This window comes from Chiroxiphia lanceolata, chromosome 19, assembly GCF_009829145.1.
Source record: "Chiroxiphia lanceolata isolate bChiLan1 chromosome 19, bChiLan1.pri, whole genome shotgun sequence".
Taxonomy (NCBI): domain Eukaryota; kingdom Metazoa; phylum Chordata; class Aves; order Passeriformes; family Pipridae; genus Chiroxiphia; species Chiroxiphia lanceolata.
In genome coordinates this window covers 12,401,838-12,427,490 of record NC_045655.1, presented here as the reverse complement: position 1 = coordinate 12,427,490, position 25,653 = coordinate 12,401,838, and the positions used below count along the sequence as shown (strand labels likewise).

The 25,653-nt window shown below is 58.8% G+C and overlaps 4 protein-coding genes across 5 annotated transcripts; all 4 read left to right on the top strand.

The window, feature by feature from the left end:
* The first annotated feature begins 72 nt into the window (after positions 1 to 72).
* On the top strand, positions 73 to 6,818 carry ARHGDIA (Rho GDP dissociation inhibitor alpha). Its single transcript, XM_032706408.1, has 6 exons — positions 73 to 164; positions 3,312 to 3,521; positions 3,833 to 3,916; positions 4,401 to 4,477; positions 4,645 to 4,708; positions 5,143 to 6,818. Exons 2-6 carry the CDS (start codon positions 3,332 to 3,334, stop codon positions 5,340 to 5,342), a joined length of 615 nt encoding a protein of 204 aa, XP_032562299.1. The 5' UTR covers positions 73 to 164; positions 3,312 to 3,331; the 3' UTR covers positions 5,343 to 6,818.
* A 2,082-nt stretch (positions 6,819 to 8,900) lies between these two features.
* Positions 8,901 to 17,207, top strand: P4HB (prolyl 4-hydroxylase subunit beta). The gene is made up of 11 exons (XM_032706406.1): positions 8,901 to 9,123; positions 9,335 to 9,541; positions 10,325 to 10,458; positions 10,652 to 10,789; positions 13,098 to 13,202; positions 13,483 to 13,608; positions 13,834 to 14,034; positions 14,648 to 14,768; positions 14,978 to 15,159; positions 15,602 to 15,688; positions 16,167 to 17,207. Exons 1-11 carry the CDS (start codon positions 8,961 to 8,963, stop codon positions 16,251 to 16,253), a joined length of 1,551 nt encoding a protein of 516 aa, XP_032562297.1. The 5' UTR covers positions 8,901 to 8,960; the 3' UTR covers positions 16,254 to 17,207.
* Positions 17,208 to 19,175: 1,968 nt separating this feature from the next.
* Positions 19,176 to 21,118, top strand: PPP1R27 (protein phosphatase 1 regulatory subunit 27). Its single transcript, XM_032706407.1, has 3 exons — positions 19,176 to 19,618; positions 20,612 to 20,762; positions 20,962 to 21,118. Exons 1-3 carry the CDS (start codon positions 19,402 to 19,404, stop codon positions 21,083 to 21,085), a joined length of 492 nt encoding a protein of 163 aa, XP_032562298.1. The 5' UTR covers positions 19,176 to 19,401; the 3' UTR covers positions 21,086 to 21,118.
* Positions 21,119 to 21,481: 363 nt separating this feature from the next.
* Positions 21,482 to 23,416, top strand: MCRIP1 (MAPK regulated corepressor interacting protein 1). Of its 2 annotated transcripts, none has more exons than XM_032706867.1 (4): positions 21,482 to 21,642; positions 21,714 to 21,832; positions 21,920 to 22,018; positions 22,106 to 23,416. In XM_032706867.1, exons 1-4 carry the CDS (start codon positions 21,635 to 21,637, stop codon positions 22,132 to 22,134), a joined length of 255 nt encoding a protein of 84 aa, XP_032562758.1. In that variant the 5' UTR covers positions 21,482 to 21,634; the 3' UTR covers positions 22,135 to 23,416. The 2 variants fall into 2 exon arrangements, with proteins under 2 accessions (XP_032562758.1, XP_032562757.1); XM_032706866.1 differs by having other exon boundaries at positions 21,504 to 21,642; positions 22,128 to 23,416.
* The last annotated feature ends 2,237 nt before the right edge of the window (positions 23,417 to 25,653 follow it).

The window sequence follows — 25,653 nt, the reverse complement described above, 5'->3', positions numbered from 1 at the left end:
TCCCGCCGTGCCGCGGTCCCGCCCCGCGCGCGCCCCCGGGCCAATCCGCGCGCGGCCGTGGCGGCGGGTCCCGGGAAGCGCCGGGCGTGTCCCGGAAGTGCGGGGGCGCGCGGGCCTGGGCGGATCCGCGGCGGTGTCGGCGCAGCGCGGAGCGAGCGGGGCCGGTACGGCGGGGCCGGCGGGGCGGGCCGGGCCGGGCCGGGGGGCTCGGGCCGCGGGAAGGGCCGGGCCGCGGGAAGGGCCGGGCCGGGCCGGGCGCGCCGCGCTGGCTCTGGCCCGCGGGAAGGGTCGGACGCGGCCGAGGGTCGGGCGCGGGGCCCCGGGTGCCCTTGCGCGACCTTCCGAGGGCCGGGGGAGCTGCCGCCCCCGGCGGGGCCGGGCCGGAGCGGAGCGCGCGGGGCTCGGGCCCGCGGCGAGGGCGGAGCGCGGGCGGCCTGAGGGGCCGCGGCGGCTCCGAGTCCCCCCGGGCTCCCCCCTGTGCCCTGGGCGAGGGGGGACATTGCCGGCCCTCCGCGTCCCGGGGCCGGCGGGGCCTCTGGCGCACGCGGGTTGTCCATAAATGGCCGCTCGGTACGAAATGAGGAACCGGGAGCGCTGTCTTGGGTCGGGCCGCTCCGGTCGGGGCAGGGCAGGGCCCTCCCGCCCCCGGGGGGATTCCGCCACGGCCCAGCAGCCCCAGAACCTCGCCCGCTGTTCGTGCTGGTGAGAGGAGCCCCCGGCCGTGCCCGGGAGGGTTTCGGGTCCGCGCCGTTGCTCCAACTCTCCGAGCGATCTCCCAGTGCGGGGGATCTTGTCCCGCGGCTGCGGAACTGCTGCGGGTTCGGTGCCAGCCCCGCGTGCCCATGGAACCGATTTGCATCCCGGGTGCAGCGCTACCGGAGGCCTTTCTGCTTCTGCAGTTGTTTGTGGGTGCATGGAGCTTCTCGCACCCTCGGTCTGTCTCTGCACAGCTCATCGTGTAGGTGCACTGCAGGTCGGGGTTATGTCAGAGCAAAACGGAAAACAAAAATCCTCCGTGCCCGGACTGCTGAGTCCCCACGGGGCAGCAGCGCATCCCCACGCTCCTAGAGTTCTTTCTGCTAGGGGCAGGGATCAGGCGGGGTGAGAGGTCCCTGGGATGCTTTTACCAAGCGACTGGTGCAGCAGCGGTACCTGGGAGTGCCCAAATTCCCGAGGGCAGCGCCCGGTCTCGGGAAGTGTCGGCGAGGTTCCGTCCCTCCTGTGCGGGTGTGTCCTCCTGCTCCGCTGTACTGCCCTGGGAACCATCCGAGCTGTCCCTGTGGAGCAGCCGGGCCGAGTTGGGCCGTTCTGGCTCCCAGTCCTGGCAGAGAGAACTGGGACTAGGCTGGGATAGGGCCCTGCAGAAACGATTATTGCTGGATTGCATTCCAGCCAAGTTCTCCGGGTGGCTGTGCAGGCTTTCCCTGCGCCGCAGGGGAAGAAGGAAGGGTGGAGACCGCTGGAATTGGCGCTGCTGCGTGTCCACGGCCGTGCCGAGGCCCGATGGACATCGGAAGCCGATTAGCTCATCTGAAGAGACTCTGACTAACGCTGCATTCCTGGGGCCGTGGGATCGGGATCCCGGGGTGTGGAGTCGCTGGTTCCCACTGTCCTGGACTCAAGCAGGGATATTCCTGGCAGTTTTCCTGCCTGGCGGGAGGTGGGGTTCCTGCATTTGCTGCTGCAGCTCCTCTGTCCTGTGCAAAACACTCTGAGAATACGGGAGGAATTGCTGGCTTGAGGGAGTAGTGAAGGCAGAGTGCAAATTCCCAGGTGGGAAGAGATTTGGCCTCCTGCTGCCTCCTGCAGGCTCCTGTGACCCTGCGGATCCGCAGGGTGAAGGGTGCCTGTGGATGCTCACCCACGAAAGGGTACCCAGCACTGGTGGGGATACAGGGGTGGGTGCTGGTGGATGCTCTGACAGGTGTGTGGTTAGTGTGCTCTCACGGAGGGCTCAGTCACAGAATTTGGGAGTCAGCAGGAATCTGGGACTCGGGACTTCAGTTCTGTAAAGCTGAAACTCCATCACTTCCGCTTCCTGGAAGCTGCAGGTGTCCTCTGAGCAAGGTGTGGGAGGTAGAGTGACCTGTGGTGCCTGGGAGGTGGAATCTAGCCCGGAGGAGAGGCCAAGGACAGAAGGAGGGGGAATGGAGCAGTGCAGGGTGTGTGAATGAGTGGTTGCTTAGCGCTTCTGGGAGTCCTCAAGCCCAACAGCTGTTTGGGAGAAGTGCATGAGGGAAGGGACTGGATCTGATATGGAGACATTGGGGTGAAATCAGTTGCTCATGTGTGACATGAGATTAAATGTCCTTTTGAAGACAAATTTCCACAGCATTCAGTGTGAGGATGTTGGAGGATGGCATGTGGAAGGGCCAGCTGTTTGCTGTTCTGTGCAGGGGTGGTGCCAGTGGCTGTGGGAGCTGCAGCTGCACAGGTACAGCAGGACAAATTCCTGGCACAGACACTTGTGCTGTGCAGGGCCAGAGCCCTGGTATGGCCCCGTGGTGTCCCATTGTCCCCCCGGTGCCTTTCTAAAACTGTGCCAGACTGTTCTGCATCTTTAGAAAGTCCAAGTTGATATTTGCATTAGGATGACCCTTCAGACAGTGTGCCCTGTGGAACACCAGGAATTCCCGAGGGTGTCACTGGTTTTTACTGAGGATTTTAATGGGGTGTTGGCATCACCTTTTCCCAGCCCTCAACGTGGCTGGGCATTTCCTGGGCAGAGTCCTGAGCAGCTGAGCCGGGCTCTGCACCTTGTTTGCTCCATTGCTTGTCTCCCTGGTCACGTGTGCCACAGATCCTTGGAAAGGGCTGAGCCAGGTGTCTCATCCTACTCCACTGAGGCAGCTGGCACATAGCACTGACTTGACTGAATTACAAACCATGAGTGCCAGATCCCAGCAGAGGCTCCCAGCAATCATGCCAGTGATGGGACAGGGGCCTATTCTTAGCTGGAATCTTGTGTTATGGAGAGCATAACTGGGTTTATTCTGGAGTCGGGTTTATTTTGGGCTCAGGTTTATTCTGGGCTCGGGTTTATTCCAAGTGAAAGCCTCACCTGGTGGATCTTGTGGAGGAGAGTGTTTTCACTATGGCTTTGGGGTATTTACCTGTTCCAGCTTGCAAGCAAAGCACTGAGATTGAATTTTTCCTCCCTCTTGCTTGGGCCTCCATGAGCTGAAGATGAGACCTGGCCTCTGGAGGGTTCTGCAGGTGCTGGAGGCCCCTGGCAGGATTGTGTACTCCTGGGGACAGCGGGAGCCTGTGGAGGGTGTTCAGGGCAGTCACACCTCTCCTCCTCCCCTCAGTGTGAGTTGTGCGTGTGAGGATGGCAGAGCAGGAGCCAACAGCAGAGCAGCTGGCCCAGATTGCAGCTGAGAATGAGGAGGACGAACACTCTGTCAACTATAAGCCACCTGCCCAGAAGAGCATCCAGGAAATCCAGGAGCTGGACAAGGATGATGAGAGCCTGCGCAAGTACAAGGAGGCGCTGCTGGGAGCCGTCACCGTGAGTGCAGGTGAGCCCTGAGACCTGTCGGTCCCCTCCAGCCTCGTTCCTGCTCCCACCTGGGAGCTGTTCTCCCAGCTCTGTGTTTGGGCAGGAGCACAGCTGGGAGCACAAAGCTGTGTCTTGCTCCCCCCCAGAATGGGACTGACGGGTGGGGGTGGCCTTCAGGGGCACTGTGGGCTGGGTGTGGTGCAGCAGGAGCCCTGACCCTCACAGAGGGAGAGATTGTTCTCCCACTTTCAAGAAGTGCCCTGGAAGGAAAAGGAGCCCTGTTGGACGGTGTCAGGATGGGTGTTTAACAGCCTTTTCACTTGTCTCTAGATCCCAATGCTCCAAATGTGGTGGTGACCAAACTGACCCTGGTCTGCACTACTGCTCCGGGCCCCCTGGAGCTGGACCTGACAGGTGAGCTGGGAAGGAATTCCAGCCCTGCTCCCGGGCAGAGCTGGCAGGAGCACTGGTGGCAAGGTGGGCGAGCCCTCCTGTGTCAGAAATGTGGGTGCTGGAGGCAGAGCAAAGCAAGGTGCCTGGGCCCTGGGGCGTTCTGCACCTGGAGCCTGGCGCTGGTGCCACAGCACCTGGGTGCTTTGTGGAGGTGTGAGGGGCTGGATGGGGCAGGCTGGTTCCTCCAGCCTGCATGGTGGCAGCTTTGAGATGGTGACAGCCTTGGGGAAAACGTCTGCAAAGGAACACTCTGGAATTAACTGAATGGTTGTGCTACAGTGTCCTGTTGTAGAGCATTGCTCACCCGGCTCCAGCAGCATGGAGGGCCCTGCAGCGAGGGCCACTCCCTGCTCCTGCTGCTCCTGCCCTGGCCGCCTGTGCCACAGAAATCCATCCCAAAACACAGCACAGAGGGGTTCTGAGCAACCCTCTCCCTTCTTCACAGGTGACCTGGAGAGTTACAAGAAACAGGCGTTTGTGCTGAAGGAGGGCGTGGAATACCGGATAAAAATCTCCTTTAGGGTAAGGATTCCGATCTGGGAACCAACCGAGCGGGTCACCGAATCCTGGCCCGGGGAGCACCTGCACCCCGAAAGGGGGAATATGCTGGGGGAATGGGCTCCTTCTGTGGGCAAGGTGGGCAGCATGAGTGGAGATGTCCTGCCCAGCCCCTGCTTCTCTCTCTACAGGTGAACAGGGAGATTGTGTCAGGGTTGAAGTACATCCAGCACACGTTCCGGAAAGGCGTAAAAAGTAAGTGCTTCTCCGTGATTCGGTGCTGCCTGGGGTGAGTGAGGGCTTCCTGCACGTCCCACTGGTGTGACAGGGGCTGCCTGGCAGCTCCTCATGGGAGGGGACAGCCCTTGGTGCCGCTGGGCCCACGGAGCTCTGTGGAGGTCTCAGGGCCTGCAGTGGCGGGGCAGCTCGTGGTCTCGGCTGCACGACGTGGGATCCCCCCTGAGCACAGGGGATCCCTCTGAGCATGGCAGATCACAGCTGACAGTGGTGCTGGGGGGTTGCTACCCGCAGGAGAGGCTGTTCCTGGAGGGAATGGAGCTCTGAACGTGTTCTCACAGCTGTTCTGTGGATTGTTGTGGCAGTAACAGACCTTTTGTTTGCTTTAGCCTTGCCCCAGATGCAAGGGAGGCTCCTGAACAGCCTCCATACACCACTTTTTCTCCTTCTAGTTGACAAGACCGAATACATGGTTGGGAGCTACGGCCCCCGAGCAGAGGAGTATGAGTTTCTGACCCCCATGGAAGAGGCCCCAAAGGGCATGCTGGCACGGGGCAGCTACAACATCAAATCCAAGTTCACAGACGATGATAAGACTGACCACCTGTCCTGGGAGTGGAACCTGACCATCAAGAAGGATTGGAAGGACTAGCCCTTCCTGAGGCCAAACCCCAGAGAGCGTGAATCAGACAGTGGCTACCGTAGAATTCCCCCCCGTACCAAAGTGCTGACATTGGAACCCTCTTACCTGTCGTCCCCGTTATCATTTGACCAGAGAGCTCAGTTTTGTATGTGCCCCCTCCCCAGAGAATCACCGAGTGCATTGACCAAACCATGCTGTCTGCATCTGGTCTCCAGCTGCCCGTCCTGGGGCTGTGCTGCCCCAGCACCAAGGGGAGCACCTGCTCCCTCACCAGGCCCTTTCTTCTTCCCGCCTTCCTTTGTCCAGAAGGTGCCGAAGGGGAGAGGCTTCTGTTAGGATCCAGTGCTTGGCTTTCCTGTGCACAGCTCAGGGTAGCTACTGCCTCCAAGTAGCTGAAGAATTTTGGTGCCAGGCAGCTGTCGAATAGGTTTATTGGCTTAAGTCACGTCTGCCTGCCCCTTCTGCTCTGTCAGAGTCCTGGGAGCACTGGCAGCTTCATTTGTGGATGTTCCCTGTAACCATGATGCCTTAAATGTGTAACATGTATCCTCTAGGGAGGGGGCCCCGCCCCAGTTACACTTTTTAAATGCCACCCGCCCTCCCCATCTGTTGGCATGGGCTCAGCTTGGTCATGCCCCTCATGGGTAATTAGGAAAGATTCATAACTTCCCGCTTTGCTGCTGGTCCGTTCCTCACCCGAGACGGGACATCTCCAGAGGGGAAGGGGTGTGACATGCTGGGTGACACCTGGCCACCCCTCACAGCACCCTGAGCAATGGCCTGGCCGGGCCTCGGCCCAGCCTGCGCTGAGTCCTGAGCTCTCTGGGTGCCCCCGTGGCATGGAGGGGGCTGCAGGGCAGGGGGGTTGGGGGTCACCAGTGTTGCCATCACCTCACACTTCTCATTGCAGCCCAGGTAGCTGCAAAGCACTGAAATTCCAGGACAGCACCTGCCCTCCTGGCTGTTTTGGGCTGAGGGTGGACGAGTCTGTCTCTGCAGCTGCTCCTGATGCGATCAGCAAAGAGCTTGCGATGGACAAGCGTTCCAAAGCGGTTAATGCCTTATGTATCTGTTCTGCCTTTAAAATCTGTGCCTGGCCTGTCAGTAGTTATTGCCTTGACACTCGGCCCCCCATGCCTGCTGCAGACCTGCCGGCCTCCACCCTCGGCTGCGCGGCCGCAGCGCTCGGGGCGAAGGAGCCCCCGGGGCCCCGCGAGTCCCGGGGAGCTGGGCAGGCACACGCCAGCTCCGCAGCCTTCTGATTTGGATCTACCACGTTGAGGTCATACTAGAACTGGGACCAAGTACATGTGGCTTTCTCGTAGCTACGTCTTTGCCTCTAACTCCCCTCACCCTGCCCCTAGAGAGGTTTTTGTTAATTTGATTTGGTGCGTATTGTCTGTAAGTCCTAGACCCAGGTTAACAGGTTTGGAATCATCGTCTGCTTCTCCTTTTATGACAGTTAAATAAAGTCTTTGAACTGACTGTGTGCTGTCCATGCTGGGTCTTTGGCAGGAAGTGGCCAAATGGGATTTCTGCAAACACCTGGAGTTGGAGAAGACCACGACCCTTGGGCTTGCTGGAATGTGAAACAGGATCTGGGACAGCCCTTGCCAGAGGAGGAGGGGCCCTGTGGCATTGTGTGTGCAGGATCTGTCCCTTGCTGTTTGCCCTGTTCTTCATTGCTGACAGTGTGAGGGATTGAGGGATGGGAGTGTGGTGGGCTGTGAAAACAGGGGCCTCGAGTGGGTCTCTTGCCAGCGGAGCAGCAGGCAAGCTCTGTGGCCTGCTGGCATTGTGCCTGCTCTAGCTGCAGGAACGAAGGGAAATTCCTGTGCAGTCACAGGAATGAGGGAGGTGTTTGGGAGAACACAATCCAGGGGAGGCAGTCTGATAAGAGCCTGCGGATGTTTACAGAGCATGTGGCATGTTTGTGTTAAGGATAAGAACAGTGTAGCCGTGAAAAGCTCTTCACAGAATCCACGGTGTGAGAGAAGCTGCTGGAGGGGGCTTGGCCCTGCTCCTGGTCAAAGACTCAAAAGGGTAACAGAATTTTGTAGGCTCTGTCTTGTATTTGGAGCTCACAGCACAGGCCCTTCCCTGGGCCCAGGAAAGCTGCTAAAGGAGATAATGGGACTGGGAACAGGCAAGGGCTGAAGGCAGCAGCCTGGGCTGGGCAGGAGCTGGTGTGTGGCCAGTGCCCACTCCAGCAGACATGTGCTGCTCGTGCCACTCCCTGTGGCCAGTGGTGCCCAGCCACGTCCCCCTGGCCGTCCCCGCGGCGTGGGGCCTTGGAGGGCAGTGCAGGAGTTGGAGCAGGGAGAAGGGAACTGACACCCTCGGCATGTCAGTCAGAGCGAGCCCAGATGTGCCGATAGCAGGAACAAAGGCCCCCTGAGCTGGCCCCTAACAGCCGCTCTGTGGGCAGGTCAGGGGAGCACCCGGCTGATGCAACCCAGTGCTTTGGTAAGGATTTCCACACCCGGGGTGTCAGGGCTTCTGTTGGACCGTTTGTGCCATGGTGGGAGGCCTGGAGAGGCAGGACAGCTGTGCCATGCTCTACCTCTGGGGATTCTCTGCCTGTGTGTTCCCTGGCATGTTGTCCCTGCTGTCACCTGGAGTGACAGCTGGGCTCTCCTGCCTGGTGTGAACCCACGAGTGTAGCTCCAGTCACAGGCTGGGTGGATGATTAGCCTAAATTGCGGCTCCCAAAAATAAAGCCTCATCCCCTTCCAGGTGACACACCCCACGAACCTCAGCCAGAGGTTGCTCAGGAGCAGCCTGGGCTGTTCCCCTTGTCCAGTGCTGCAGCAGCTCCCTCTGACACCACAGCAGCTTCCACCTATGCCTGCCCAAGGCAACCGGGAGAACTGGGGCCAGGGAGAATTTGTGAAATAACGTCTTGCAGAGCTGGAGAGCCCTGGCTGAGCGCCTGGGCCGGGTGTGGGTGTGGGAGTGACCCCCTGCCCCAGCTGACGGCTCCCAAACAGACATTGGAGCCGTGCTGACACCACAGTGGGCAGGCTCTGCAGCACGGGGATGTTTAGGGGGGATTTAAAGAAAACCAGAGCCCGGTGCCGTGTCCGTAGGGTGTCATAAGGGAGGCACAAGGACACTGGGGGATACCCAGCCAGCACCAAAAGCTCTCACAAGGGAGAACGAGGAGGGGGCTCGGGCCGGTCCTCGCGCGCCCGCCGGTCACGTATCCCGGCCCTGCCCCCGGGGAGTCACGTGGCGCGCGGCCCAGTCAGGATACACCACGCGCTTGCGGCCGCGCGCACGCGCAGTGCCGCCCGCCGGCGCTTCCCGAGTGCCACGTTCGAGGGCCGCGGCCGCGCGAGACTGCGGGGACGCCCAATCGCCGGCGGCTCCGCGGGGACAGCGGCCAATGGCGACCCGCGGGCGGGACGCGGGGCCGACGGCCAACCCGCGGCGGCGGGTGGGGGCCCTGCCCGCCCCGCCGGCCAATGGGAGGCGCGCGGCGGCGCGGGCGGTGGCCCCAGCTAATGGCGGGCGGGCGTGGCGGCCAATGGCGCGCGGCCGCGGCCGGGGCGGGTTTATAAGCGGAGGCGGCGCTGCGGGCGCGCGTTCATCCCGTCCCGTCCCGTCCGAGCGCCGCCATCAGCCATGGCGGGGCTGCGCGCGCTGCTCCCGCTGCTCTGCCTGGCCCTGCTGCCGCCCGCCCGCCCCGCCGCCGCCCAGGAGGAGGAGGAGGACGGCGTCCTGGTGCTGCGCGCCAGCTCCTTCGAGCGGGCGCTGGCCGACCACCGATACCTGCTCGTCGAGTTCTGTGAGCGCGGCAGGGCCGGGCTGGAGGGAACGGGAGGGCGGCGGCCCCGGGGGCCGAGGGCGCAGCCGGGGGACGGAGGGGTCGGGGCCTGAGGATAGGCCGAGTGACCGGCTGCCCCGGGCGGGGGTGGGGCCGGGCCGGGGCGTGGGGTTTGCGGGGCTCCGGGAGCGCGGGGGGGGGGCCCGGCTGGCGCTGACGGCCCGTCCCGCAGACGCCCCGTGGTGCGGGCACTGCAAAGCGCTGGCCCCCGAGTACGCCAAGGCGGCGGCGAAGCTGAAGGCGGAGGGCTCGGAGATCCGTCTGGCCAAGGTGGACGCCACGGAGGAGTCGGAGCTGGCGCAGCAGTTCGGCGTGCGCGGGTACCCCACCATCAAGTTCTTCAAGAACGGCGACAAGGCCGCGCCCAAGGAGTACACGGGTGAGCGGGGGGGTCAGGCCGCGGCGGGGGGCAGGGCCCGGTGAGCCCCGTGCCGCCCGGGTGCAGAGGGCAGCGACGTGGCGCTGGGTCCCCGCACCTGGCCCCGTGCTTGGGCTGTGCTGCTGTGGCTGGACAAGGTCCACTGTGACAGCAACCCGGGAGTGGCGCTGGGCTGGTGAGGAACGGGCCAACCTTTCATGGGCTCCCTCACCTGAACGTGGGGTGGTCCCTAATGTGAGCTAGAGCAGATGGAATTGCTTTTGCATGGAAAACCAAAGTGACATGAGCTCGTTTTATTCTGTGGCTTGACTTGATTTGAGCAACGTGGAGCCCAGAACTGGAAACGTGCCTGGGCCATTGGGCGAGGGGGCAAATGTGGAGTGTGAGAGAGCTGCAAGGAAGGCCACAACAGAATTCAGCTAAGCCAGGCCAGTGCTGGACATTGAGGGTAACATCCGGAATAGTAATCAGGGAAGGTAAAGGTGATGTATTTGCATGAGTAATACTGAGGTCCTGGAGAAGTGCTGTGTTGCTGGTCAAAGTTTAACTACTTGGGCTAGAGGTGAGAGAAGAATGAATTCCTGGGAGCCCCTTGTACCTTGACTTATCAATTATGGATTAGCTTAATTACACCGGGAGTGAAAGAGAAAGGTTGCGTAAACGATATCTCGATTCTTGCCGACCTCTCGACCAGCTGCTGGAAGGTCTCTGAAAACCTGAGAGTTTTGTGGTCTTGAACTGGGTCAGCAGGGGAAAGTGACTCGCTCTTATCTCCCGGTGTAGCTGGCAGGGAAGCAGAGGACATCGTCAGCTGGCTGAAGAAACGCACGGGCCCGGCCGCCGCTACCCTGAGCGACGCGGCTGCGGCGGCGGAGCTGGTGGACTCCAGTGAAGTCGTGGTGATTGGCTTCTTCAAGGTAGAGTTTGTGCTTCCCTTGGAGACACTCTTGCATGTGTCAGGGGCCTTCCTGCTGGCTGAGGAAGGCCCTATGCCTTGTGCAACGCTCACTGTCCTGCCTTACTTGATCTTCCAGTTCTCTGGGCTGAGCCCTGAGATGTGAATGCTTCGGGTGATGTGGCCTGTGTGAGACACCTTTCTTTACTCTCCAGGATTTGACATCAGAGGCTGCAAAGGAGTTCCTGTTGGCAGCAGAAGCCGTGGATGATATTCCTTTTGGGATTTCCTCCAGTGCTGATGTCTTCTCCAAGTACCAGCTTAGCAAGGATGGCGTTGTCCTCTTCAAGAAGGTACTGGCTCGTGTCAAGCCTGAGCACCACACTGGGGTCTGCTACCTCTTCCCTTCTCTCTAATCAGTCAGACTCAGACAAGAGCAGCCCTGGACAAAACAGCAAAGGAGCTGTGCTGTCAGTGTGGCTGTGTTCCCAAGCCTCAGAGCATGGGGGGAAGAGCAGAGCCTTGGCCCTTTCATTAGGATGGGAGAGTGACAGGGACCTGAAGAGTGCAGCCTTGTCGATCTCCCAGCCCTGTGCTGCCCTCCCAGAGCTGCTGGGCCTTGGGTTCAGGCTGTTCCCTCACTCGCTTCCCTGTTCCTCCGCTCCCCACAGTGCAGCAATAGTCACACAGTGTTTAAAGCACTTGTGGCTGTAACTGGGGAGGCCCCTGGGACTAAGACAGGCTCAAGAGAACAGCAGCCAAGCCCTCTGGCTGCTGTGGTGCTGTTTGGTTGTGGCTTTTCCCTGCTCACTGTTGGCCTCTGCTGTCAGTCCCCGCTGTGCTCAGGAGCTGCTCGGTCTCAGCACTGCGGATTCTGCAGCACAGGCACTCCAGAGAAACTCCTGAGGTGATCTGCAGTTCCAGCTGACTGGACTGGGGCAGTGGATTATGTGCAGAGGGATGCTGACTACCTGCAGAATCACAGATAAATGTACTCATGAAGGCATGGAGATCCAGTCACTGGGATGAAATTCCAGGTTTGAGCAGACAAGGAGAGGCTCCTTAGGCTTGGTGGCTCTGCACCGTTGGGTGTTGTGAGGCAGGACAAAGCTGCTTTGGGTTCAGACTTATTAAACCTGTAATCTCATCAGTCATCACTCTGCCCAGCATGACCTAGGACAGCCTCAAGACTTTCATTCTTTATTCAATTGAAATAGTGTTTTATTCCACTACAGCTCTGGCATTGTAGTTATTTTTATGGTGCTAGAAGCTTGTAGACTTAAATTCTGAGTCAGAGGCTCCTCGGGTCACTGTGGCTGAGGATGCAGGTGATTTATCTGACTAACGAGCTCAACATGCATAGCAAAGCCAGGAGGGAAGGGAGCAGTGTTTTGTTCTTGGCTCACTTGGTACCTGTGCCTCACTCCTGTCATGTGGGTAGCTTTGTGTGCCCCACTCTGGGTAGTGCTGAGCTGGGCAGAGTTCTGGGCCTGGCACCCCTTCAGGTGTGTTGAGAGCCAGAGTGACCGTGCTGTGCCAGGCTGGGATGGGGCAGGAGCGCTGGGCTCTGTGGAAGGAGCAGTCAAGGTCTGTCCAGCCTGTGGTGGTTCCTTCCTGTTCCATGCAATGGCAGGGCAGTGCCACGGGAGCTCTTGGATGTGTCCACTCCAAACCAAGGAGAAAAAGAGCACCCACAGTAACCAAACACTGGGGTAGAAGAACCTGACGGCTCATTTTGTCAACCGTGTTGTTTCTGGGCTTTGGCTCAGTTCCTTACAGTCAGTTGGGTCTGAACTGAGAGCGTTTGGCTTGTTGTTACTCCATGTGAGTTGTCCAGACTCACACGGTCCCTCATGCAGCTGTCCTGAAGGCACTGAGGTGACCTGCAATGCTCCTCAAAGCATTTGCAAAGTTATTTTCCAATGCTGTGTTGTCTTCAGCTTTTCTGCTGGGGCTGGTGTGCTTTCCCTAACAGAAAGTTATGAGTCCGCTCTCCTGCTTCTTTCTGCCAGCAACCCGAGCGTGGCCCTGCCAGTGCCCTCCTGCACATCCTCTCTCTAACCTTGATGGGCCTCTACAGCTGTTCCTGTTCCAGGCTGCCAGAGGATTCTGAGAATCCTGGTCAGGGATATGGGTGATGGCCCTGTGTAAAACAGGACCTGGCGCCTCCGGTAGGACGTGCACCGTGTGCTGTTGTCTCTAACAACAGAGACTGGATTGACCTCCCAGAGCTGAGGAAATCACTGTTTGCTGCAGGCTTTTGCTGGCAGATGTTCCCAGCACTGTCTGGCTGCAGTGTCTGCTCTGACACCACTGATTCCTGTGCAGCAGAAGCTGCCTGTGCTGCAGGGCTGGAGATGGCTGCTCAGGGTCCTTCTTGGTGACCTGCTCCATCAGTGGTTTCGTGGTGGTGCAGAGCAAGGCTGAGGTCAGAGCTGGCTGTTGTTGCTGCTCACCTCCTGCTGGGGAATGATTTAAGGCTTTGCTTGCCAGGAAGGTAGACACTTTAATCCAGACTTTACGTGGACATGTGGTGACCTTGTTGAGATGGAAGTCTGCTCTGAATGAGTGCAGCTGATATCCCTTGGGGCAGTGACTGGTGTGAAGGCTTTGAGAGATTTGTGTAGGAAGTGTTCTAATAAAGAATGTCTGTTCTTGCAGTTTGATGAAGGCCGAAACAACTTTGAAGGGGATCTCACAAAAGATAATCTGCTGAACTTCATCAAGTCTAATTCATTGCCTCTGGTCATAGAGTTCACTGAGCAGGTGAGTCTTTAGATACCTGGTAAGGCCCTTCCCATGGCTGCTGCAAGAATATAGCAAAGCTCCAGTTGTAGGTTCCATGGACATTTTATTGTGGAGCTGACACTAGTTTGGGGGTATGGAGAAGTGGGAAGGACACAGGATAAAGGAGATGTGAGCTCGCTGTGCAGAGCTTTCTGCAGTTTTGGAGGCTCCTGTGGGTTGCTCAAAATAGCAGAGTCAAACTGGTCTGGACACTGATTTGCCTTTCTTCCAAAAATAAATTTTATTTTCTACTCCTCAGACTGCTCCTAAAATCTTTGGAGGAGAGATCAAGACTCATATTCTGCTGTTCCTACCAAAAAGTGTGTCTGACTATCAAGGGAAGCTGGACAACTTCAAGAGTGCAGCTGGGAACTTCAAAGGGAAGGTGAGATGGATTTCTTAGATCATGAGCTGAGACTGCCTTCTGCAGAGGAGTGTAGCCCTGTCTGTACAGGGAGCAGCTGTGGAGGGAACTTGCAGCCAGTTCTCTCTGCTGGGACAGGGGAGGAAGAGAGCCCCGTTCAACTACACTTGTGTGACTGCATGTGTGAAGTGTGGTAGCCATGAGGTACTTGTGTTCACCTCCTGCCTTTCACTTTTTCCTCCCAAGATCCTGTTCATCTTCATAGACAGTGACCACAGTGACAACCAGAGGATTTTGGAGTTCTTTGGCCTAAAGAAGGAAGAGTGCCCAGCTGTACGTCTGATCACCCTGGAGGAAGAGATGACCAAATACAAACCTGAATCTGATGAGCTGACAGCAGACAAGATCAAAGAGTTCTGTACCAAGTTCCTGGAGGGCAAGATCAAGGTATGTGGATAAATGGTGCCAGTGGTGAATGGGCTGGCTGAGAAGGAACAGAAACACTCCCTGTGAGGGGCTGTGCGAGTCTGAGAAACTCCTCTGTCTCCTGCACGAAATATCCCCCGGGCTTTGTGCTGAGGAATGAAGGGCAAAGCTGCTGGGGCATGGAGGCTGTAGGTACTGGCACTTTGGTGCAGCTGAGCTCTTGTGCTCTGCCCGTGGGGACTGTGCTGTTTCTCCAGTTGCTCTTTCTGCCAAGAGCGTGTGGAAGGTGTGAGTTATATGGCACAGTGTAAAGAGCTGTCTATGCCTGCCCACTGGAGGGGCTGTGGGGGTGCAGCGAAGCCCAGTCCCCTGTGAGTGGGGCTGTCAGCAGTGCTGCTTCCTTCCTGCAGAGCTCCATTGGCCTTCTCTCTGCACAACAGCACCTGCTATTCCCACTGGATCAGGGTGCGAAGAAGACTTTCTGTGGGAGAAGAGGAAGTGACCAGTTCATCTGGTTGCTCCCAGCCTGTGGCAGAGGCGCCAGGGGGGTGGTTAAACCTGGATTTTCCAGGATATGTGATCACATGTTCAGTCCAAGCAGCAAACAATCTCTGAATTTCACTTCTTATTCTAGCCCCACCTGATGAGTCAAGATCTTCCTGAAGACTGGGATAAGCAGCCTGTCAAAGTTCTGGTTGGGAAGAACTTTGAAGAAGTAGCTTTTGATGAGAATAAAAATGTCTTCGTAGAGTTCTGTGAGTATCTTCCTACAGCTGATTCCAAGTAACTGGTGTGTGAAAGGAGTGCCAAAATACTGTGTGACCGTGATTAGGGAGAAAGCATTTTGCAGAGTTTAGGCCCCAAAGGCAGTGCCTTGGTTGCAAAGATGTGTGTGAATTGTCTGGCTGGGAAGGGGTGGTACCTCATTAGTTTGTTGGTACAGCTCTGTCTCTGTAATTAACAGATGCCCCATGGTGTGGTCACTGCAAGCAGCTGGCTCCAATCTGGGACAAGCTGGGAGAGACCTACAGGGACCATGAGAACATTGTCATTGCCAAGATGGACTCAACAGCTAATGAAGTGGAGGCGGTGAAAATCCACAGCTTCCCCACACTCAAGTTCTTCCCTGCAGGCCCTGGCAGAAATGTAAGCAGGAGCCGAGCTCGTGTGGTTGCATAGCCAGGGAGCACGGGAATGCTCAGCTGCCTGCTTGAGTTGTGTCTTGGACAGGGCCTTTGGGAGGGCTCTGCATTCTGTTGGGGTAGAACACATCAAGTCTACAGGACACCCGAGACCCTTTATGGGGGGGCTGTGCTGTAGGGAAAGATTTTGTGGGGGGTGGGAAGTGGGAATGGGGAGAAGAGGGAGCATAGAGGACAGTGTGCTCATCTGCAGGCTATTCTTTCCTCGCAGTGATCTCTGAAGTCTAGTGGCTGAGCTGTTTTCCTTCGTCTCATATGGGTGAAGGTGAATTTTTCAATTCCCTTTTGCTTGGCATGTTCACTGTTGCTCAGAAAGAGAATTCTCCTCTCCAGGGGCGTGGGTCAGTAGTGCCCATAACCAGTATCCTCATGTTTTCCCTCTGTAGGTCATTGACTATAACGGGGAGAGGACGTTAGAAGGCTTCAAAAAATTCCTGGAGAGCGGAGGTCAGGATGGGGCAGCAGCTGATGATGTGAGTAATGTGAATGGAGCACTTTGGGCCTTGGGAACACTGAGCACGGGTCAGATCTGGTGCTGTGCCCGAATCCTCAGTCCTAAGTAAGATCCTGGGTTGTTATGTGGCAGCAGAAGATATTGCTGGTGAACAAAAGTGCCCACAGTGTGACCTGTTCAGGTGCTGCGTGGCTGGCTGTGAGCCTGCAATGGGCTCCTTTTCCAGAGAGCACCCAGTGGGTGTGTGAAGCAGCAGTGCTGGGGTTGTGCACTGCTGGGGCACTGAGGGCTTGTTCCCTAGGGAACTCCTGCTCAGCACCTGGAACTGGGCTGTGGGATCAGTGCTACGTAACTGTGTATCTAGTCGGAAGCTCCTCACTGGATGTTTTGTTAAGGTGGCAGCAGAGGGCAGTGACCAGATCAGAGCTGCAGCTCTGTGCTTGGTTCTGGATCTGCCTCACGTGCCAGAAACCAGGAGCTGTCTGTAACCCCCACAGGATCTGGAGGACCTGGAGACAGATGAAGAGACGGACCTTGAGGAAGGTGATGAGGATGAGCAGAAACTCCAAAAGGATGAATTGTAAAGAGAAGACTGATCTACATCACCCAAAAAATCAGACACTAAATTGGCTGCTGTGATGCAGCTAGGGAGTCAGAAACCCATTAAGATTTAAAGCAGAAGGTGAATGACTGGAAATCCAGGGATTGGCTTTTAAAGTAACACTTTACCCTCACTTGTCTGTACACTTGACTTTTCTTTCTTTTGGCTTTTGAGAAGGGAGCTGTCACTAGGGAGCCAGCCCAGCCAGCTGGGCTCTTTTTTTTATTGTGATGTACTTTTTTGTACACAGCTTTTTGTCTGGAGTATTCTGTTCTTCTGGGCAGCAGGAGGTTGTGAGGTGTTACCAGGAGTTCAGTGGCCTGACAGTCTGGAGCCTTGCCACTAACATCTTCCAAGAAAGCTTTTTTCTTTTTCTCTTTTAAAACTAAAGCCCATAATTGACTTCTGCACCTGGCAGGGCCCGTAATAGCCTCAGCTGTTCTTCCCTGGGGTGGGCCTTCAGTATTTGTAGGGGCAGAGGCAGAGGGCTGATGGCTTCCTGGGGAAAGGTGTATGTGAAGGTGCTTCTCTTCATGGTGGCCAGATGTTCCTTTCCCCTCTGCTTTAAGACACTTGGAGATGACAATTCCAAATACCTGGAAGGGTGGAATACTGTGTGCACTGGCTGTGGCAGGCTCTGAGGGTGGAGATGGCCACTGGCTCACCAGCAGTGTCTCCATCCTTTTGATCAAAGGCAAGACTTGCGATCCCTTTCTATGAATTATTTTGGGTGGGCTGACCTGGCAGGTGGGTGGTGGGGGAGGGGCCTGATACAACAGATCAAACAGGACATTTGCAATTTACTGGGGTTTGGGAACATGACTGGGGGAGTGCCTCAAAGGCCTGAGCTGCATCAGCCTGGTTCTTAGCATTCTGCTACAATAACATTGGTTGGTACTGAATTTGATGGCCAAATAAAGTTGAGATTTTAATACTATTACATCTCTTGGTCTTTATCAAAGTATAGAATATTTGAACCTGCCCTGCAAAGGGATTAGAGTTGTTGGCTGAGTCTTGAGGGACTCTGCTACAAGTCAGATTTCTCCACATAATTGATAAAGGATAAAAAAACTTGCCCAAGCCCTGTCCATATTCCATGGGCTTGTGCAGGTGCTCTGTTAGGGGTGAGTTGGCTCTGGGAGCGTGTGGCCCCTGGGCCAGCTGGCTGGCGTGAGGGGACCTTGCTCTGGACGAGTGAACCAGGGCATGCTGGGGCTGCTGTGGCTCTGCCAGCTGGGCTCACATGACCCTGTGAGCCACACTGCTATTTCCAAACATGCTGCTTGCTGCCGAAGGTATTTTGGTTTGAAAATACGCTATAAATGTTACAGGGAGGGCACAGTAAGGCTAGAGGGCAACTGGGGGAGCTATTGGTACCTGTCACTGAGGAGGGGTGTGCCGAGGCAGTGGCACAGGGGTGTTGGACAACACTTGTCTCTCTTTCTCCAGCTCTAGTCTCCTAGGCAGGGTCCCAGCCAGTGTTACACCCCAACAGAGCAGGCAGTGCTGGTGGCCTGGGCTGGTTGGTGACAGCTGCCTTATGTTTTGGGGTGGAGAGGAAAGGAGCCCCACTAGCAAGAAGTTCCACTGAAAGGTGCTGTCTAGGACTCAGCTCAAAAAGGTCCATTTTGTGGAGCCAGTTGAAGTGTAACCAATTCTGAGCTCTGCAGTGATTCTCTTCTGTTCCTGGGCTGAGACTTGCCGTGCTCAGCTAAGAGGAGGGGGCTCTTCTCCTAGTGCAAGGCACCTTGTGGCAGAGCAGGACTTCAGCAACCATCTCGTGTATGTGGCTAATTGCTGTTCCAGGAAAGCAGGCTGGAAGTGTTCTGTCCCCAGTGCTGTGTTCTGGCTGATGTAACCCCGAGCAGACAGTCGGCCAAGAGATCGATGTTTGCCAGCAGATAAACAAGGGCAGGAGTTATCAGGTGCGTGGCTCACCACACTGCTGGGGTTGAGGCAAGGGTCTGCTGCAGGAGAGGCAGAGTGAAATCCCTGACTCCTAAAGCAGCACAGGGATTTTTTTCTGACACGTCTGCCTGGACAATCCCATCAGCACAACCCGGAGCACAAAATGCTCGTGTCTGACATGCCCAAATTTTAATGGGTAAAAGCAGTAGTTGCTTGAAAGCTTGATGGACCTGAGTGATTCCTCTGTGGCAGGTGGTCTGTTTTGGGCCTGTGACAGTGTAGCTGGAGAGTACTGGAGGCAGGAATTGTCTGGTGGTGGTGCTGTTCTTCCACTGTTCCTCTGAGGCTGCTCGAAGCAGTCTGTCCTCACCAGCAGCTGCTTCCCAGCCTGAAGTAGGACATGGAACATCAGGGACCAGCAGTGCAGGCTTCTGCTTCTGCATCTGCCTCGGGAGCATCAGCAGTACCTCTGTCCTCACTAGAGCACAGGGGACACCTCATTCACCAGTCGCAGTCTCCGTGCTGGGCTGTGTGCTGTCGCAGTCGTGCTGGGCAGCGCTGCTCCTCCTGCTTCTTTCAAGTTGTCCCATGCAGCTACAGAAGGGTGAACAGCTCTGAATGCATTTGGCACCACAGCCCTGGCACGTCCACACTGCGCTGGCCAGTCAGGACATGAGCAGCCAGGTCCCTCTGTTGGCAATCGTGCCTGTGTCCCTTCTCCCAGGAGGGCTTGTTGCTGGGAAGTTGCTTCCAGGCTCCCCTGAAGGGCTATCCATGCAAGAGTAGATTTGACCCCTTGGATGGGCACATCAACAGGTGGGTGTAAGATGAGACACCAACTTCTGCCCAAAAGTGGGAGGCTGTGGGCCTGGGCGGCTCGATTACTAAGCATCATGGCAAATAGCATGAGCTGCATGTCCCCAAAATAGCCCAGGGAAGCCTTTATAACACGGTGCCCCCAGAGAACCATCAGTCCTGGGCCTGCGGGTGAGCTGTGAGTGCCAGGTGCCACCTCCTGCATGCAGCTTGGGAGTGTAGGAGGGCACGGTGGCTGTCACTTCCCTGCGGTGAGGGGACACGTGCCGGCTGGGGACAGGGACACGGACACGGCGGGAGCACAGCAGTGTGGGGAAAAGCACAGCTCCGAAGCAAGGAGAGCCCTGACAGGCAGAAGAAGAGAGAGCAGGGCAGTAAGGGGCTGGGCCGAGCGCTAAGCAACCCCTATGCCACTGTGCCTGAAGGCTGCTGCCAGCATGAGGGACTACTGCCCCGTGTCGGTGCCCCGGTATGGCCGGTACACCCCGCGCCTGAGGGCCTCGCGCACTGTGCACTTCCCCAACGACGTCGTCTTTCAGGACCACATCAAGCAGGGGGACCTGGAACAGGTGGGCAGGTTCATACGAGCCAGGAAGGTGACGCTGGACACCATCTACCCCTCTGGTGAGTGCTGCCGGGGTCAGCAGAGCTGGGGCAGAGTGGTGGCACAGCTTGGTGGGGCCCCGAGGGACATGGAAGCCAGGCCATGGGCCACCTTTGGCAGAGCTGGAGTGAGCTGGGTCCCCCCCTAGTGAGGAGCAGTGTCCTCAGCAGGGCCCAAAAGCCAGGACCCCAATATCTCCCCTCAACAGCACGGTCAGCGCACACTGTGGGAAGGGGGGAGCTGGCCCCAAGGTCCCTCCAAGGTCCAACAGAGCACCTGCAGTGTGGTGAGACTTCAAAGAGCAGCAGCAAGCACAGGCTGGTCTGTGAGCTCTGGGCAGGACCCCTCCTGTCTTCACCCCAGCTTGAGGAAGAGTGGGGAAAGGCTCTGCATTTGTTCCTGGCTCTACCCATTTCTCACAAACACTGCTCCCTCTTGCATGTCTGGCTCCGGGGACTCAGGGGGAAGGCTTTGTGTTCTGTTTGCACCCAACCTCAACAGCAACTGTTTATGGAATGCCTTGATCCATATGGGCTGGTGCAGAGCCCAGATTTGTCCTTTTCTTGTGCTTGGCTTCAGCTTCTGCTGTCACATGGCCACACAGACAGGCTCAAATGACCCCAGGCTTCCTCCCGTCCATACTGATTCTTAATTAGTGAGGACCTTCTGAAACTCAGGCAAAGCAGGACCCCAGAGACTTCTTGTGTCTGTGTGTGAGTCTCAGCCAGGACTCAGGGCAGCTGCTCTGAGTACAGGGCAACTCCTTCTCCCTCCCTCTGTCCTGTCTGGCCAGGGCAGTGGTGCCCCAGACAGGGTATTTTTGTTGCAGAAGGGGAAGAGGAATCCGTGGCAGCTCCTCTGGCTTCCTCAGTCTTTGTTTCTTTCCCTACAGTCTTCTCCCTGAGCAGAAGGCTTCCTGGCACCCCTTTCCTGGGCTGTGCACAACCTGCACTTGTGAGCTCAGCATGGAGAACCCCTCCCCAGGCCAGGGCTAACACCTCCTGTCCCTCCAGGCATGGCAGCTCTTCACGAGGCTGTGCTGACGGGAAACCTGGACTGTGTCAAGCTCCTGGTGAAATACGGCGCCGACATCCACCAGAGAGATGAGAACGGCTGGACGCCCCTGCACATGGCCTGCAGCGATGGCTACGCTGACATAGCCAGGTGAGGGGCTGCGAGGGTCCCCGGTGCTGCAGAGACCCAGAACCGACAGCGCCGGGATGGAGCGGGGTCTGGGCGGCTCCTGCCGGGGGGTGCCCGGTCCCTGCGCCGCCCCCAGGACTGTTCGGGCCGTGCTGCTCCCGGCGCCGGGGCTGCGGGCCCGGGAATGCCCGGCCCGGCGGCTCAGATCCGTGTCCTGCAGGTACCTCCTGTCCCTCGGCGCCAGCCTGGAGGCCACCACCGACGACGGGGAGAAGCCCTCGGACCTCATCGACCCCGAGTACGAGGACCTGGTGCAGCTCTTCGGAGCCACCGCGCTGCGCTGAGGCGGGCGCGGCGAGGAGCGGCCCCGAGGGCCGGGGCGGCGGGGCTGCGCCCACCCGAGGGCCGGGGCTGGGCCCAGGCTGGGCCTGGGCGGCGGCCGGGCAGCGGCGCCCGGTACCGCGAATCGGGAACCACTTTGTACTTTTCCAATAAAGCATCTCGGTCACCGCCTCCGCCGGCTCTTGCGCCGGGCATGGGCCGGGGCCGGGGCCGGGGCTGGGGCGGGGCCGGGGCCGGAGCTGGGTGGGGCCGAGGCTCGGTCGGGGCGGGGCCGGTACCGGGGCTGGGCGGGGCCGAGACTGGGTGGGGGCGGGGCCGGGGCCGGGCGGGGCCTGGACTCGGGGGAGGCGGGGCCGCGCCTGCGCGCTGCGGCGCTTCCGTGCGGTGTCGCAGGCGGGCCCGGTGCGGGCCGCGCGTTGCCCGGCGACGGGCGGGGCCCCGCGGCCTATCCCGGCCTGGCTCCTCGCCTTCCTCCCGCAGCCCCGCCGCACCCGCCGAGCGCCGCCCCGCCACGCCCGGCCCCGCCGAGCGCCGCCACCGCCGCCACCGCCATGGCCAGGTAAGTCCCGCGCGGCCCCGGGCCCAGCGCGGCCCCGGGCCCGGCTCAGCCCCCTCGCGCTCCGCCCGCAGCTCCCCCGTGTCCCGAGTGGTGTACAACGGGAAGCGGAGCGGCGGCCCGCGCTCCCCCGGCGCCGGCAGCGAGATCTTCACGCCGGCCCACGAGGAGAACGTGCGCTTCATCTACGAGGGTGAGCGGGGCGGGGGCCGCTGGGCGGAGAGGGGCGCGGGGGGCGTGGCGCGACCGAGGCGAGCGGCCCCTGTCCCTATCCCCGCAGCCTGGCAGTGCGTGGAGCGCGACCTGCGCAGCCAGATGGGCTCCGAGCGCGGCCTGGTCGAGGAGTACGTGGAGAAGATGCCGAACCCCAGCCTGAAAGGTGCGGGGGCAGGGTGCACCACCCCAGCTGTGACGGCCCGGGGGCTGCGCGGGCTGGGCGGGGGCTACATTGCCTCTGCCGCCAAAGTCTCTTCCTGTCTCCCCTGCAGCGTTTAAACCCGTCGACCTGGGTGATCTGAAGAGAAGGAACACACAGGATGCAAAGAAGTCCTAAGGCGGGTCCTCCCTGTGGATCGGCTGCTCTCCTAAGGTCCTCAAGCAGATTTAAGTTGAAATTTTGTGTTGATTTCCTCCTCTGGTCTGTGCTCCCAAAAGCTCACGGGAGAGCCAGTCAGCTTTGGGGCTGGCTCTGAAGCTGCCTGAGGTCGAGGATGCTCAGCGGCTTACCAAGGCTGCCCAGAGCCTGTTGCAAAGGATTCCAGTCCCCCACTCATAGCTTTCTTTGGCCTCAAACTGTCCTTCCTCCCTTCACACTGAGCTCCCCGATCTCCCGTTCCCCTTCCGCCGCTGCCCCGGGCGCTGGGCGGGGCTGGGCTGAGCGGATGGGCAGCGCCAGGTCTGTGCACCAAGGCCCCGCAGCTGCTGGGGTGGGATGTGGGCAGAAGGGACAGTCGGGTCTTTCCCTGTGCCTCATCCAGCCTGCCTGTGCAGTTCAGGGCTGGGCAGGCTGCAGCCAGGCTGCTCTTAGCTCCACTGTGGCAGCAAGTTGCTGCCTGGGCTACCGGAGCACATGGGCCACATCCGAGGCTGGATTTTCCGTGTGCTTAGAGCAGGCCAAGATCCCTGTGGTGCTTGAGGGCGGGTTGTTCCCCTCCCTGCAGATGGAAAGAGGTGTGGTGTCCTGCCTCAGGTGCCTGAGAGGTGCTCAGAGGGACCCGAGGCAGCTGCAGCCCCCTGGCCTCCGTGCCTCGGCAGCCCCACGGGAGGCAGCAGCCGTGGGGCTGCACGGAGCGAGGCTCGGGGGCTCCTCGCCCCAACAGCGCTGCAGTTTTGTACCAACCTTATTTTCCAGATACACACCCTTGGAAGAGACCTGGCCCCACAGCTCGCCCTGGGGGCCGTAGGTGGTGGAACCGTGCTGGGGGGCCTTCCTTGGGCCCCTCGCTCCTGGCAGGGCTCAGGTGGTTCCTGCATCATTGGCTGAGCTGGGGAGAGCAACTGTGCCACCCTTACCCACCTGAGCCATGGGGCCACTCCCTGGGGAGGCGGCGGCCCCCTGCCTGTCCGTGCTCCAGGCCAGCAGGGATGGGGCTGCTGGGCCTGCCCAGTGCCAGCGGCTGCGGGAGGGCTGCGGGGACTGGGGGCTGCCAGTGGGGGCTGCCAGTACCTTTCCTTTGTTGAGTCTTTAAGCTGTGCTGTTCCCTTTCCTTTCTCTCCGTGGTCTGTCACTTGAGGAGTGTTGTAAATAAACGCTGGTGTCCTTTTGGGGCTGCGTCGATGTGGTGCTGCGGCCTGGCCCTGCTCCTTGTGCTGGGGATGGGGGGCAGAGAGCAGGAGCTGCCTCTGATCTGTGTTTATTTTCCGCAGAGGGGCCCTGACCTCGCACTTGCTGGGGCTGTTGATTTCCCCATGGGCAGGTGCAGCGGGCCCTGCGTGCTGGCAGCACAATGCCCTTGGGCTCGGGCAGCGCTCCAGGCACCCAGCATCCCAGGAGCTGTTGCTGCACCCAGGATTTAAATGTTGAGACTATTAATACCCTTGTATCCTCTTCCCTCTCCTGCTTTAATGGCATTTAAGCTATACTTAGCATTGCTAGAATTTCTGCTCGCGTGCATCTCGACGCTTGCCATGACCCTGTTTACCTCCCATCACCAAAACATTCCTGGGGCTGCTGCCTGATTCCAGCACGGTGGGATGAGAACTCAACCCCTGTTGCCACCGGAGCTGCCCCAGGCACCGTGTACCTGCAGCCACAGACAGTGGGTCGGGAGGTGACAGTTGTCACTGTCACAGCCCCTCTCCACCTGTTCTGGTGATGTACCCCATGTCTGGGGAGCCTGACAGGCCAGCAGAGCTGGCTTGAAGCCCCGTGTATGTCCAGAGCTGTGTCCATGTGTCCCAAGGGGATGGGAAGGGGGACCCATCCCAGCTGAGTGTGGTGCCCACCCCTGGGCCAGGCAGACTACTGTCCATCTGCCACAAAGCCCAGCACCACCCTCGTGTCTGGGCACTTGCCTGAGGCTGTCCTGGGGGCTACAGTGGGGCCCCCAGGGGCACATGTGGGTCCTGCAGCCTCACCAGCCTCTGCCTTGTTTTCCTCTCAACTCGGGCACAGTAAAGCCAGAGGCAAAGCAGCCACTTGAGCTCTAATGAAATGTACAAAACTCATTCTATAAACAGGAGATTTTTATGAAGACTGATACCAAAACACAGGGTGAGGGCAGTGACACAGTTGGGGGAGGTGGCGGGGGGTGCCCCTGCAAGGGGTGAGGCCGCAGGCCAGAGAAATCAAGCTGTTTACTTATAAAAATCGGCCTCGGCAGGGTTTATTTCCCTGTGCCTCGGACACGGTGCTCTTCATTAGATTAAAGGGTGGGAGGAGGAGAGGAACGTGTTTGTCATTGAATTAGGCAGTGGGAAGAGGCCCGGCAGCAGGCAGAATCGACTTTGCAGACCAATTTGTGGTGCTCAATTCCCTTGATAAAGTGGGAGTTTTCCTGTGAGGCACCATACCCTGGGGTGCCTGGCTGTGCTGGGGCAGGGGGCACTGCCCGGGGTGCCCGGCTGTGCCAGGGGGGCAATGGCTGGGGAGGCAGTACTTGGGCCACTGGCTCAGAGGTGAGGAACTCCTCTGGCCCTGTTCGTTGCCCTGGGCTGAGCCCCACAGGCAAGGACTGGCACCGTGGCCGTGTGGTCTCTGTGGAGTCTCTGCACCGAGGGTGGTCAGGCAGTGGCATGGGCTACCTGGAGAGATGGTGCATGTCCCATCTCTGGAAACAGCATCGGGCTGGACAGAGCTCTGAGCAACCTGGTCTGGGGCAGGTGTTTGTGCTCACTGTGGGTGCTGGACCAGAGGACCTTTAAAGGTCCCTTTGCACCCAGACCATCCTGTGAGTCTGGCCAGGCTGGTGGCAGTGCCTTTGTCCCACTGGGCACTGGGAATGGGCAGCTCCTGCTGGGCAGCCGAGGGCTGTGCCCACACGCGCACATGTGTGTGTGTGTGTGTGTGTGTGTGTGTGTGTGTGTGTGTGTGTGTGTGTGTGTGTGTGAATGCTGTGTGTGTACGTTTTGTGTGTGTGCATGTGTGTCTGTGTGTGTGCGCATGTGTGTGTGTGTGTGAATACTCTGTGTGTGTGTGTGTGAATGCTGTGTGTGTACGTTTTGTGTGTATGTGTACATCTATGCATGTGTGCGCACGCATGTGTGTGTGTGTGCATGTGTGAGCATGTGTGAGCACGTGTGAGCATGCCCAGGCTGTACCCTGGGGTGGGGATGCCCTTGGGTGCTAGCAGTCAGGGTGGACATGGGTGACACCGCTGTTGGCACTGCCAGGCCATGGCAGGGAGGGTTCTGTTCCAGCAGTGATGAGAGAGGACATTGCCACAGTCCTGTGGGAGCTGGGTCCTTGGGCTGGGGCTGGCCCCACTCCCAGGGGGATCCCAGGGTGATCCCAGCTGCCTCCCAGCCCAGCTGTCATGAGGGATCTGTGGATACTGGGAAGCTGCTGGCCAGCTC